We start from the raw sequence: 13,319 nt of genomic DNA, 5'->3' as shown, positions 1-13,319 counted from the left end.
CCCTGAGTGACTATGTGGAAAAGAGACTACCCACCCGCTCCCCTAATTCAGCAACTTCTATCAAGCTATAAATGACACGCAACTTAAGTGAAAAATAAACATTTATGGTGTTAAGCCACTGTTTAAGATTTCAGCTTATGATTGCACATAGCATATTTAATCTATCTCATACATAACTGTCTCAAATTTTGTGTTCTGAATTGAAGTAATTTCCTCCCATAAACATACTTATACTCCCTTTGTTCCTCCATAAATGACAACATTGTCCATCTTTGTTGGTTTTGTTTTTAACTCTTCCCTTTTAACCCTAATAGGGGATAGAGTCCTGGAGTGTTAGTCCAATAGAAATTCTTTTACATGAGACCACAGGGTAAGGGATGTGGGTTCCCGTCTAATCCTCCACAGAGCCTGGTGTTTCTGGGCTGGGTGTGCTGCTTTGAGGGAGAGTCCATGGAGTGCCAGTTTCCCACATCTTCTGCGAGTGGCATTTTAAGTCTTTAACACAGAGGCTGATTTCAGCTCCTCTTGTTATGGAATGAATTAGGTTTATGCAACATGCTTGCAGAGGTGATTCTCCAAGTGTTCTTCACCTTTGTGCCACCTGGGGTATCACCTGTGCACATTTTGGGCTCTGCTGTTGCTACTGCTCCATCTAGTTTTCTCTGGTCATAGGGAGTAAGAATATCTCTGCCACATGCTTTTACAGACACTGCGTTTCTTTATTGTTGAAAGTATTACATAGTCATCCTTTTCCCCCCATTAACCTCTCCCAGCCAGTTCCTGTCCCTCCCACCTTCCTACCTTCCCCGGACCTTCAAACCGCCCCCCCACCCCAATTGTCTGTGTCCACAGGTTATACATATAAGTTCACTGGTTGATCTCTTCCTATTTAACCCCCTCTGAGGTTCAGCAGTCTGTTCTTGCTTCTATGACTCTGGATCTATTTTTGATCATCCATTTGGTTCATTAGATTCCACGTATGAGTGAGATCATGTGATACTTACCTTTCTCTGACTGGCTTATTTCACTCAGCATAATACTCTCCAGGTCCATCCGTTCAGTTACAAATGGTAAGAGTTTTATTTTCCACTTTTTTTCTAGCCCAGGATTTTTTTCTGAGCCTGCATAAATAATGCACTGTGCAAAAACAATTCTTCCTAAAGTTTTATGGTAACAATAGGAGATAACCTTCCATCAGACCAACAGCTAAGCCAGACCTGTACTTGCTCTGGTATTGTCCAGCTGACTTGACTTTAGTGTGTCATCTTGGTTGTATCTCCTCTAGGACCTAACTCAACACAATTCTCTTGCCTGTTCCCTCCGGTATAGTTATTATAACTACAATAACTGTATCACTTTCAAACTCACCTATAAACAATAGATATTTAATCCTGTTTTTTCTCATCTTCTTCCATAAAACTGTCCAAAGTTCTGTAACCACTTATATCTGCATTCATCTTCAAGGAAGTGTTTCTAATGGGCTAGCCCCAAAGGTGGGGTTACATAGTTGAAATATGACTCTATAGGCTTGTGTATATGTGTGTGTGTTTTCTGTTTGGAGATGAGGACAGTTCCCAAAGAAAAGATTATTGTGAAGAGAGCAGAGGCTCCTAAAAGGTATACACTTGGAGAGGCATTTTGTGCAGTAACATTTTGTGCAGAGGTACTTCTGTAAAGAAACCTGTTGGGAAAGGATGAATACGTTAGAAGATATCATAAGGAAATACTTTTTAAAATTAATATTGTGGGATATTCTGAAAGATAACTGGATTGGTCTCTTCAAAACACAATGCCTTTTAAAAAAAGGTCAGGGAGGGAAGATGGCTGATTTTCCCTGTGGAGGGTGTTTGTGCTTTAAAACTGATGCTCTCCATCCACCTTCCAGCAGTGAAGGCTGAGGGGCGCTGCGGGCGCTGAAGACCTTGTTTAAGTCTCCGCTCTGAGACTCTCACAGTGGAGTTTTTGGATGTCTTTGGGAGAAGAGACACATGAAGATGAAATAAGACACCTCACAGTGTGGTCTCCATGTAGGAGCTCATCGTTCCTGACTTTTACCTGTGACAAAGGACAGGAGTGAGTGGCCTTTTCCTCATTTCCAGATCCTCCTGACTGTGAGTGTGAGGTGAGCTGATTAACAGGCAGTGCGGATGCCTTTGAAGGCACATTCTGGGACTCCTTAACATATTGTCACCTGAGAAAACAACCCAGACCCCTATCAGGACCAGGACCAAATGGCTGCTTCTCAAGGGACCGTGGACCTTCATGGATGTGGCCGTAGATTTCTCTCAGGAGGAGTGGAAATGCCTGGATACAGCTCAGTGGAAATTGTACATGGATGTGATGCTGGAGAACTACAGCAACCTGGCCTGTCTGGCTATACCACCTAAAGATAACCAGGTCTTTATGCCAAAGCCTAGAATAAAAGATTTATTCTCTGAAGTATAATAATACTGAGTATACATAATGGAGATAGCAGTTATCAGTGGGTTGAACATTGGAAAGACGTTAAGCAAGAGTCACATCTTAATCATCGTTCAAGTGAGCTTGCAGAGAACCACTATAAAAGTGGAAAAGTCTTTGACCAAATGTCCAATCACAACATACACCAGGTTATTCCTATTGTGGAGAAGACACACAAAGGAAGTAAACGCGTCCAGTCTTTTCAGCAATCGTCAAATTGCAATGAACAAGAGAATATTCATACTGGAGAGGAGGCTGCTTACAAATGTAAAGCATGTGGCAAATGCCATTCATCTCTCGATGTACATAAGGGAAGAATTCATACTATTGCAAAATTTTACAAACTCGGGGCAAACGGAAAAGACTTTATTCAGTCCTCGAGACATACTAATCATCATAGAAATCATACGGGAGAAAAGCCTTATAAATGCTCAGAATGTGACAAAGCCATTACCCGACACTCAACACTTAGTATTCATCTGATAATTCTCCGTGGAGAGAAATCTTATGAATGTAATGAATGTGGCAAAGCATTCATACAGTCCTCACACTTATCATCAGAGAGAAGCCTTATAAACGTAGATTGTGGCAAAGCCTATTGCAGCTCCTCACACCTTACTAAGCCACAGAGAGTTCATACTGGAGAGAAGCCTTATCAATGTAGAGAATGTGGCAAAGCCTTTAGATTAGGGGTGTCGAACTCAATCAGAGAAGGGGCCAAAATCTAAAATCCAGCCTAAATCGCGGGCCGAATGGTTTACTGAACAGTCATAAACTGTCATTGTGATGGAAACGCAGCGGAGTGCAGTGATGACAGCGCAGTGCGGGCCACATTGCAAGGCCTGGCGGGACGGATTTGGCCCTCGGGCCTTGTGTTTGACACATGTGCTTTAGATGGTCCTCAAACCTTACTGCGCATCAGAGAGTTCACACTGGAGAGGAGCCTTATGAATGTAAAAATGTAACAAAGCCTTTAATCAGTGTTCCTGCCTTGTTGTGCAGCAGAGTAGTATTGAGAGAAGTATTACAGATATGAGGAGTGTCATATGTCCTTGACCAGCAGTGAGAACTTACTGAACATCACCGAATGTGACTGGGAACAAGCCTTATGATTGTGAAATATGTAGTCAAGTCTTTAAAAGCCATTCATGTATTACTGTACATGAGAGACTTCATACAGAAGAGAAATCTTTCAAATGTAGAGCATGTGCAAGATCCTATACCTATAGCCTTAAATTTACTAGATATCAGAGACTTTTATAGTGGAGGAAAGCCGTACACTGTAGAAAATGTGAGAAAGCACTGGCTGGCTTGCCTCAGTGGTTTAGCTTGGATAAATGAACGAGGAGGCCAGGGTGCAATTCTGGGTCAGGGCATAGGCCCTGGTTGGGGACTCAATTCCAGGTATGGGTCTTGCAGGAGCCAGGCAGTCAGTGATTCCCCCTCATCATTGATGTTTCTATAGCGCCCTCTCTTTTCCTCTCTGCACTATAACAATGGCATCTAAACCTCTTTCTCCTCCACATCTGCCCTTCAGGCCCCTGTAGCTTCTGCTCAGTAGTTTGGAATTTTACTAATGCTACAACTGACATCAGAATTTGGCAAATATATTGCTTTATATTCATGAAGTAGGAAGCCCACCATTCAATTTTTATGCTGGATTCTAAAGTTTTGAATATTATCAATTTTGAGGATATAATAAATTGGCTTCTGTGTACTTTATAAAAAATAAATAAATAAGCCAGGGAGGCTGTTTTAGAATAAAAGAGACTAAAGAGCTTTAACAATCAAATGTATTGATGGACTGTAATTATATTTTAGTTCAAAAGAAAAAAATCTTTACAAATTATATTGAGGACAAAAGATAAAATTTGAATATGAGCCGGGCATTATGATATTAGGGAATTAATGCTAATTTTCTTAAGAGTGATAATACTTCTGTGGTTATACAAGCATGTCTTAGAAGATACATGCTCAAGTTTTCAGAGGTGAAGTGTAAGCATATGATGTCTGCAACTAATTTTCAAGTTATTAAAAAACGAAAACCTGACAGAGCATCAACTCTGCAAGTAGATTTTACCAACCTTTGCCCCTTTCTGCACCTTAGTTTTGCATTTGTGTATGTACAGGAAATGCTATAAGGGAAAGCTTGCAGATTCTCAGCTGAAGGACACTGGCAAACAAGTGGATGTATTGTTCATAATCGCTGCAGAACCAAGGTCAGTTAACGAGGAACCAATTAAGTCTACTCCTTGACCTTGTTCTCAGCAATCCACATCAATAGACACTACTTTGATTTTCTAAAAAGGAGTTTCATACGTACATACAGCATTCTGAGGTTACACCTTCCTTCCTAGCTGTAAATCTCCTTGGGACAGGGAGCCCCGCCCCGTACCACTTGGTGCTTGTAGAGGCTGCTTTGGGCTCAAGGATAAATGCTTACTGAAACTCGGCATTTTTGAAAGGGACTAAGGGAAGCTTTATGTCTCCCTCCTACAAGTCCAGCTTCTAATGGAGTGGAAGCTAGGTTGTAGATAAAGACCCACACTGATTTTCTTCTGAGAAAACACTGCCATGAAACAAAAACACTACATATCATCCCCACCCCAACAAACCAAAAACGGCACAATTACATTTCTCTCAGTACCACTGGTACAATTTCCAGGCTCCTGGGAAGAGCAACGTGGGGATTTTCCTCCTGGAAAGAACGGCAAACTGGTCCCCAAGGTATACTTGATTGAAACACAACTCTAAGTAAAAACAGTCGATAACCCAGCAAATAAAAGCTTGGCAATTTAGCTAAAACAGACAGTGTTATCCAGAAATCTATGGGAGCGTAAAAGAGAACTTTAAAAAAAGAATTATAACTTTTACAATTTCCCAAAGGCTTGCTCCCTGGTTTCCAAGTGGGAAAAATGTGAACAGGAACTGAAAGGAACCAGAAGAATGTAGGAAAAATGTAAACATTACAAAAAATATATATATATCAGGAGAATGGAGAAAGTGGACAGCTTCAGTGCCACCCTCTCGGAGACCCTCCGGCCCGCTGTGATCAGAGGCTGTGCCGCTGCGACAGATGCCCTGTCTCTGGCCACGAACCACCTAGAATGCGTTTTCGCAGGAGCAGGGCAGCGGCCAGGGGGGCGGCGGCGGGGGGCGCAGGCAGCCCTTCTCCGGCTGCTCCCGCCGAGCGTGGTGATAGTGGGGACGGGGCCAGCGGTGGCGGTGGAGCGCCTGGAGGCCGTGGGGCCCCTCGTCGTCCTCCGTGACTCCCCTCCGCGCGCAGCAGTCCGCGCCCAGGCGCCTCCCCAGCCACTGCCCGAGCTGGCAGTTTCGGGCCTGGAAGAAGAGGTAGACGAAGGGATCGAGGGCGCTGTTCGCCGCCCCCACGAGGCGCAGGGCCGCCGCCAGGTCCTCGGCATCCCACTCTCCCGCCGGTCCCGACGACCACGCCGCGGCCAGCCGGGCGGCGAAGTAGGGCAGCTGGAAGCCCGCGAACAGCAGCGCCAGGACCAGGCTCATCTTCACGCTCTGCGCTTTGGCGCGGGGCAGCGCGCCGGGCGCCGGGGCTTGGCCGGGGCTGGTGGTGGGCGCCCCAGCAGATGGGGCCGGGGCTTGGCCGGGGTTTGCCGGGGCTGGGGGCGGGCGCTGCCTCCAGGCGCGGATCAGGCGGCTGCAGGCAACGCCCAGGACCGCGACCGGCGCCGCGAACCCCGCGGCGGCCTCGTAGAGCGCGTAGACCTGCCGGTGCCAGCGCGGCGGGGGCGCGAAGATGTAGTGACAGCGGTGCCCTCCGTGCCCGGCGCGGACGGCGGGCGCCGAGGGGGCTGCCCCGCGCACCGCGAACGCCGAGGGCAGCGCCAGCAGCAGCGCCAGCAGCCAGCCCAGCGCGGCGAGGGCGCGGATGGGCAGCGGGGCGCCCTGGGGGCGGCGCAGGGCGCGCTGGCGCTGGAGGGCAATGAGCACCACCAGGTGGGCCGAGGCGCCCCGGCCGGAGACCTGCAGCAGCTGCACGAAGCGGCACTCGTGGTCGCTCGCCGCCCGATGGGGCTCGCCCAGCAGGTCCCAGGCCAGCGGCGGCAGCAGGGTGCCCCCACACGCGTACAGGTCGGCCAGGGCCAGCTGCACCAGCAGGAAGTCCATCGTGCGGCGCTTGGGACCCGCCCAGGGCCCGCCGCTGCCGCACAGGCGGCACAGGACCTTGGCGTTGCCCGCCGCGGCCACCACCAGGATAGCCCCCAGGTAGAGCAGGCGGCCGGGCGGGCCAGGCGGCGGCGGCGGCCCCGGAGCTGGGGCTTCCCGTCCGGACGTCAGGTTGGGACCCCAGCCCAGAGGGATGGGTGCGGAGTGGTTGGGCGCCGGCGGCAGAGTTGGGAGGCTGAAGGAGGGATGCTCCATCCTTACCTTGGAGGAAGAGCAGGTACCCAAGACCTTAGGCAGGTACCCAAGACCTTAGGAAACCGAGGTGGAGGCGAGGCTGCGGCGGGGCGCGACGCCGCTTCTGTCCGTTTCCAAAGTTACTTGAAAACCCACATGCAAGAGAGAAGCAGCTGGATTCCGGTATATTTGTGCTTAGATGTTTTTCACTGGTTGCCTTTCGTCACTTGTCACTCGCATGTGGGTTGTAACACTCGAGGATCACACATGATTCCTATTCTCCACCTTCTCCGTGTCTGCCCGCCCAGTCCTTCTCCCCTTCCCATCTCTGCAAAGGCCCCCAGGCTGGCCTCGCAGGAGCCTCATACCACTGGGCTCTGGAGGCTCCAGGGTTCCCAATTTACCCGGAGAGCTTATCTGGACACGAGGTCGTTTTGCCGGGGCCGTTGAAAAGGCTCATGTTAACCCAAGACCAAAACACAAGAGATGAAGCTCCTGACTGAGATTGTACCCCTCAAATGGTTCCATGATTCCGGGGCGGGGCGGAGGGGTGGGGGGTGGGGGTGGAGAGGAGAGAGAAAGAAACAAGAAACCAGTTTTGATGAAAACAATAAAAAAGGTTTGACATGTTGTGGATTTGTACTAGCAGGAGAGAAACAAACACAAGAAACTTAACAGCATTTTGAGCAAAGAGGATCCCACTAGAGTCTTTAATAATATGTCTCTTTGGCTAACAATGAGAGGATTTCCTTGGACTAAAGTCAGTGATGTTTAGCAATTAGGAGTTGCAGTGGTTTGCAGATACCTAGTTTCAAATACTCATTACTGGAAGCAGAGGATCACAGCTGCTGTCTGGGCGATACAAAATTCATTTCATTAGTCTGAAGAGGGCACCAAGAGGTTTCATTCAAATGGTAGTACATTTGTTACTCTTCCCCTAGTATTTTCATCCAGCGATGATGTGTCATCATGGCTTCTCGTTCTCTTGGTTCTGTCTTCCAGCAGGTGGGAGGTAGCTAGGAGGGACTACGCTTCCAATAAGCTTAGAGAAAAGGTGACTAAGAAAATAACAAGGCAGCCAAGTTTTTAAAAAGAAATCCAAGTTACAGGAAATGGTGTAGGTTAAATGCTGCCTCTTATTTTAGCCCTCCATCTTCACAAATTTTAGTTTTCTTGTTGGAAGCATCAATTTGTCTTTTGTGCACCCTCCTTCTTAGTCACCCTGAAAGTAGGATTCCTGCACTTCCTAACCTGGGAGTCTGTTGGGGTTCACATACCAGGCTGAGACATTTGGCACTTCAAGGTGCATGGGATAGGAGGGCGTGGTGGGTGCAAATGACAACCTTGCCATTTGCTGTAGTAGTCCAAGTAAAACCAAAAGGTTTCTTCGCCTTTTTCCTTTCATGACACCGATGGGTCTGAAGGGTCCATGGCACATGTTTTATAGACTGTCTCTAAAGTTCTAATTCTAGCTCATATTAATTCAACAAGTACTAAGCTTCTACCATGTGTATTTGTTTCCAATTAATTAAATCTGGATTAGACTTTGTGGGCAGAAATACTACAGGAGATAATTTGTCCTCAGTGTAATCATTTCAGGGCACATAATGCTAGTTTGTTTAAATTTTGATGATATAGGACATATGTTTCAAAATTAAGTATTTATTTTATTATAAAAATAGTACATATTAATTGCAGAAAAATTATACAATACAGATTAGCAACAAAAACACTTACCACACGATGCAGAGGTAACATTAATACTCAAGTTATATATCCTTCAGACTAATGATTAGATCTATATATTCACAAAAATATATAATATTTTGTATCCTGCTTTTTTCATTTAAAATCATATTTGGACAGCTGTCTATGCCAGTCAGTAAAAAGATGTGATGTAATTATGTTTAATGTGAAATTAATTACAATGATTTAAATAGCCCCCTATTTTCGGATAAATGTTTTCCAGTTTTCACTTTAGAAATAATTCCCTTCAGATACATTCTTCCATACAGTTATTGGCATTCAGTTATTCCCTTAAGATAAAAGCCTAGAAGGGGAATTGGTAGGGCAGAGCACATGAATTTTTAGAGCATTTTAATACATGGTGCACAAGCAATGTATGTGTATTTTTCCCATTGAGTCCCATCATTGTTAATTTTTGTCATTCTCTTACATGAAAAAAGTGTTTGTTATTTCTTCATTTTTAAATTTAATAAATAAAACCCTCCATGCTTGGAAGTGAGAGCCAGGCATTGATAGTCTTTAAACATACTCAAGTGATTCTAATTTGCAGCCAGGTTGTGCACCATTGTTATAGATTGGCGGTTAACAAATAATGGCCCACAGATCGAATCCTGTGTTTTTGTAAAGTTTCCTGGATATACCGCCAAGCTCATTTATTTACTATTGTCTGTTATTTACTGTTGCTGCTTTCATGCTTCTAGGGCAGAACTGAGTAGTTGTCAGAGACCATATGGCTTACAAAGCTTAAAATAGTATCTGGCCTTTTTCATAGAAAAAGAAAGCAAAGAGGGATAGTTTGTCAACTGTCCTGTGCAGAATTTTGCTAGAATTTATAGTTTCTAGAAGGTTCTGCTTTATTGTGAAGGCTACTCCTTTCACCCCCTGCCCTGCCATGATCTAATGTTAGTTTTCTCCTCCAATGAGATATTTGAAAAACTCTTAACTCTAATTCTAGCTCATATTACCGTATTTTTCGGACCATAAGACGCTCCGGACCATAAGACGCACAAGTTTTTAGAGAAGGGAAATGAAGAAAAAAAGATTCTGAAACAAATAGTGTCCTAAAATATTTTATGTGCATTAAAACCCAACATCACAGTCATAAACACATGTAATCAACCCTGTAAAGTAAACAGCAGCATTTAGAACCATTTTAGAGCCGGGCAAGCACACAGAGACCACACAGAGCCGGGCAAGTAAAAAAACTTTTTTTTTAAAGTATATGTGTAGGCTATATTTGGACAATAAGACGCAGGGACTTTTTCCCCCCACTTCTGGGGGGAAGTCTTATGGTCCGAAAACTACGGTAATTCAACAAATACTAAGCTTCTACCATGTGTCAAGCACTTGGGCTACAAAAGGCCATTCTTGTGTGGAGCTTTCATCTTTGTGGGGAAGGAGGTGTGGGAGACACAATAAACAAATTAAATATGCAAAACACACACTAAATTGGGTGTGGCGTTTTCTATGGAGGAAAATAAAGCAGGAAGCTCTATGAGAAGGTAGAATTTGAGCAGTGACCTGAAGGTGGTAACAAAGTGAGCCAAGTGGAAATCTGGGGGCAGAACTGCGTTCTAGGCCAAAAACATTAACAAGCACCAAGGTCTTGAGGTGGTGCATGCCTGGTGTGCCAGGAAACAACAGGGAGTCAGTGTGGCTGGAGCAGAGTGAACAAAGTGGCAGTGTGCAGGAGAGAACATTTGGCAGATCATTAGGGTCTTATAGGCCTTGGTTTTGGCTTTTACAGAGTAAGATGGGAAACCAGTGGAGCGTTTTGAGTATCCAGTGATGTGATTGGATATATTTTAATAGCATCAGCAATGGGCAGACTCAGAGAGACCTCTTAGGACGTTATTGCAAAATTCTAAATATCAGAGTATGGTAGATTGTAACAGGATGGTAGCAGTAGAGGTAGTTAAAAATGAAGCCCAAATATTGTCCTCAATCCAGTTTATAGTTTGTCTTGGTCTTGCAAGTTTTTCTGTTTTTCTGGTTGTTAGATGCTATTTTGAATTAGATATTGTCCTTAAAATTAAATATATCTAATTATGATCCTGTACCTAAAATACTTAAAATATTCCCAATGCTTAGTAAATTCTAACAAGGGATGCATATTAAAAGGTTTGGATAGAACAAGTAGATTACATTTATCTTCAAATACCTGTTTTTTTCAGAACCATTTTCTATGATTATTGTTTTATTTTTTCCTAAAACTAACACATATGTCCACGCCTTAGCTATTTTATGTTCTTTAGTTATAATCAGGAGATTGAAGGTAGATTTGCATATTTTACTTTTAACCTTAATACTCTAAACTGAGATGTCTTTCTTAAGGGTTTTACATCAGAATATGCCTGAAGTGAAATTTATTTCTCAGCAATTCATACATAACTATAAAGGCAACCTCATACAAACTCACTGAAGAACCATTAAATCATCTACAGATTAGTTTATGTAAATGGAAAACATAAGATACCAACTGAAAAACTACTGCAAACAACAGGATGGTTTGGTACAAAATAAACATATAGAAATAGAGTTTGCATAAATAAGCAATAACCAGTTAGATATATTGGAAGAAAGATCCACTTTAAAATAGCACCACCAACAACAAATGATAAAACAACCGGGAGTAAGCTCACCTATATGATAGGATCAACAGGTGGAGAGCTTAATAAACGAAACAATATAAGAACAAAACAGTGCCCAGTTGCCACCCCTAGAATTCTAATTCAGTTGGTATGGAGTGGGACCTAGAAAGTATTTTTTTTTAAAGGTTCCTACTTTCCAAATATATCTATGAAGATACTGATCTATTTTAGGAAAACAGAATGTTATCATAGAAGATGTGAAGAAATGGAAAAGCATACTCTATTCTTTAGAATAACTGAATGTCAAAGAATTCAATTCTCCCTAAAGTTGGCTATTAATTTAATATGATTTCATGAAAAGACTAACAAGATTTTTCATTTTTCAAATTAGACAAATTTGTTCTAAATTTGTATGAGAAATATAAGTTAGGAAGAGTAACCAGGACAGTTCAGTTTGTGTGGTTCAGTGGTTCAGCATTGATCCATGAAGTAGGACAGTGGTGGGCAAACTCATTAGTCAACAGAGCCAAATATTAACAGTACAACGAATGAAATTTCTTCTGAGAGCCAAATTTTTTAAACTTAAAATTCTTCTAACGCCACTTCTTCAAAATAGACTCGCCCAGGCTGTGGTATTCTGTGGAAGAGCCACACTCAAGCGAGCTGCAGTTTGCTGACCACGGAACTAGGAGACTAAGGTTTGATTCCCATTCACATGCCTGAGTAGGGGTGTGCAGGAGGCAGCCAATGGATGATTCTCTTTCATCATTGATGTTTCTGACTCTCTCTCCCTCTCTGAAATCAACAAAAACATTATTAAAAAAAAAAAAAAAAAAAAAAAAAAAATTAGCCAGGACAATTCTGAAAAACAAAACTGTAGCAAAGGGACCTGTCTGACCAGATATCACACCAGTAAACAAATTAGAATGGTCCATTGAAAAATGAAAAATGTTCTGAAAGAACTCAAATCAATAGAGGAAAATATAATTTATTCAATAAAATGTTATATAATGAAGTGCATTTCCTAACCAATTGGATTAATGTTAGTTTACTCAGTGCAAGGCAACTGAATAGCCATCTTATAAAACAAACTGAAGTTAAATCTCTAATTGATAACCATTCCAGATGGGTTAAGAAGGATGAAAAATAAACTCTGAAAGAAGTTAAATGGGGAAGATCATTCTAAATATATGTGACAAAATCCCAAAGCTACAAAAGCAAATACTCATAAATTTGATTGCATGAAAATACCAATTTCTACATGTCAAAATCACCACAACAAAGTCAAAAGATAAATTACAAAAAGGAAGAAAAAAAAAACACAAAAAAACTTTCAGCTTTTCTTACAAAGACCTAATATTTAAAGCATAACTGTAATAAAAAAAGACCAACCATCAAAAGAAAAATGGACAAAGAATAGAAAAATAGGATAGATCACAGTAAAAGAAATTCCAATGGCTAGTAAGCATATGAAAATATATTATACCTTACTCAGAAAAGTAAAAGTAATAGTATATTTTTAATTTATCAGGTTAGCAAAGGATGTGAAGGTCATTGCTGGGTGAGAATTTAAGTTGGCATCATTTCTTAGGGGTAATTTGGTAGTATTTTGTGTAAATTTGCTAGACATAGGTCTTATACCAGCAATTTCACTTCTAGGTACCTATTAAGTGGGAAAAGAAAAAGAGCAAGATGCAGAATATTTTTGTATAGTATGCTACCATTTGTGTGTGTGTGTGTGTGTGTGTGTGTGTGTGTGTAAGAGTATGAAGTTTGTAGACACATGGTCTGTCTCTAAAAAAATGCATAAGAAGGTGGTGGCCTCCAAGACGGAGGACTGGGTGGCTGGGGGACTGGGAAAGAAAGGAAACTTCATGTTCACTGTTAACTCCTTTGTACCTTTCAAAGCTTGTACCTTTTATAGAATAATACCTATTTTAAAAAGCATTAATAAAGTCAGTCATATCCAGGGTCTATAAACCATCAATTATTTCAAATACTTGCACCACATAAACATAAACAGCCATGTCCTATGAAATACAAATAATTCATCAGATACCAACAAATACCCACAAATTACTATTTTATGGTCTATAAGTAATAATAATAAAGTTACTCTACATTTTATATTATTCAGATGAATGT

General features: G+C 42.6%; 1 protein-coding gene and 1 long non-coding RNA gene across 2 annotated transcripts; one reads left to right on the top strand and one right to left on the bottom strand.

Annotated features, from left to right (window-relative positions):
- Positions 1-5,367: 5,367 nt before the first annotated feature.
- GPR150 (G protein-coupled receptor 150) lies at positions 5,368-6,894 on the bottom strand. The gene has a single exon (XM_036411007.1). The coding sequence runs from the start codon at positions 6,856-6,858 to the stop codon at positions 5,563-5,565; it is 1,296 nt and encodes a 431-aa protein (XP_036266900.1). The 5' UTR covers positions 6,859-6,894; the 3' UTR covers positions 5,368-5,562.
- Positions 6,895-9,827: 2,933 nt separating this feature from the next.
- LOC118703799 lies at positions 9,828-10,499 on the top strand. Its single transcript, XR_004983142.2, has 2 exons — positions 9,828-10,230; positions 10,261-10,499. It is a non-coding gene; the product is annotated as an uncharacterized LOC118703799 (long non-coding RNA).
- Positions 10,500-13,319: the final 2,820 nt, after the last annotated feature.

The sequence above is a fragment of the Pipistrellus kuhlii genome, unplaced genomic scaffold (assembly GCF_014108245.1).
Source record: "Pipistrellus kuhlii isolate mPipKuh1 unplaced genomic scaffold, mPipKuh1.p scaffold_m20_p_4, whole genome shotgun sequence".
Classification (NCBI taxonomy): domain Eukaryota; kingdom Metazoa; phylum Chordata; class Mammalia; order Chiroptera; family Vespertilionidae; genus Pipistrellus; species Pipistrellus kuhlii.
The sequence above is the reverse complement of the archived record's forward strand: the minus strand, read 5'-3'. Positions and strand labels throughout refer to the sequence as shown.

Excerpts from the sequence above, each read along its gene's own strand:
- GPR150 (XM_036411007.1), bottom strand. The coding sequence starts at position 6,858 with ATGGAGCATCCCTCCTTCAGCCTCCCAACTCTGCCGCCGGCGCCCAAC.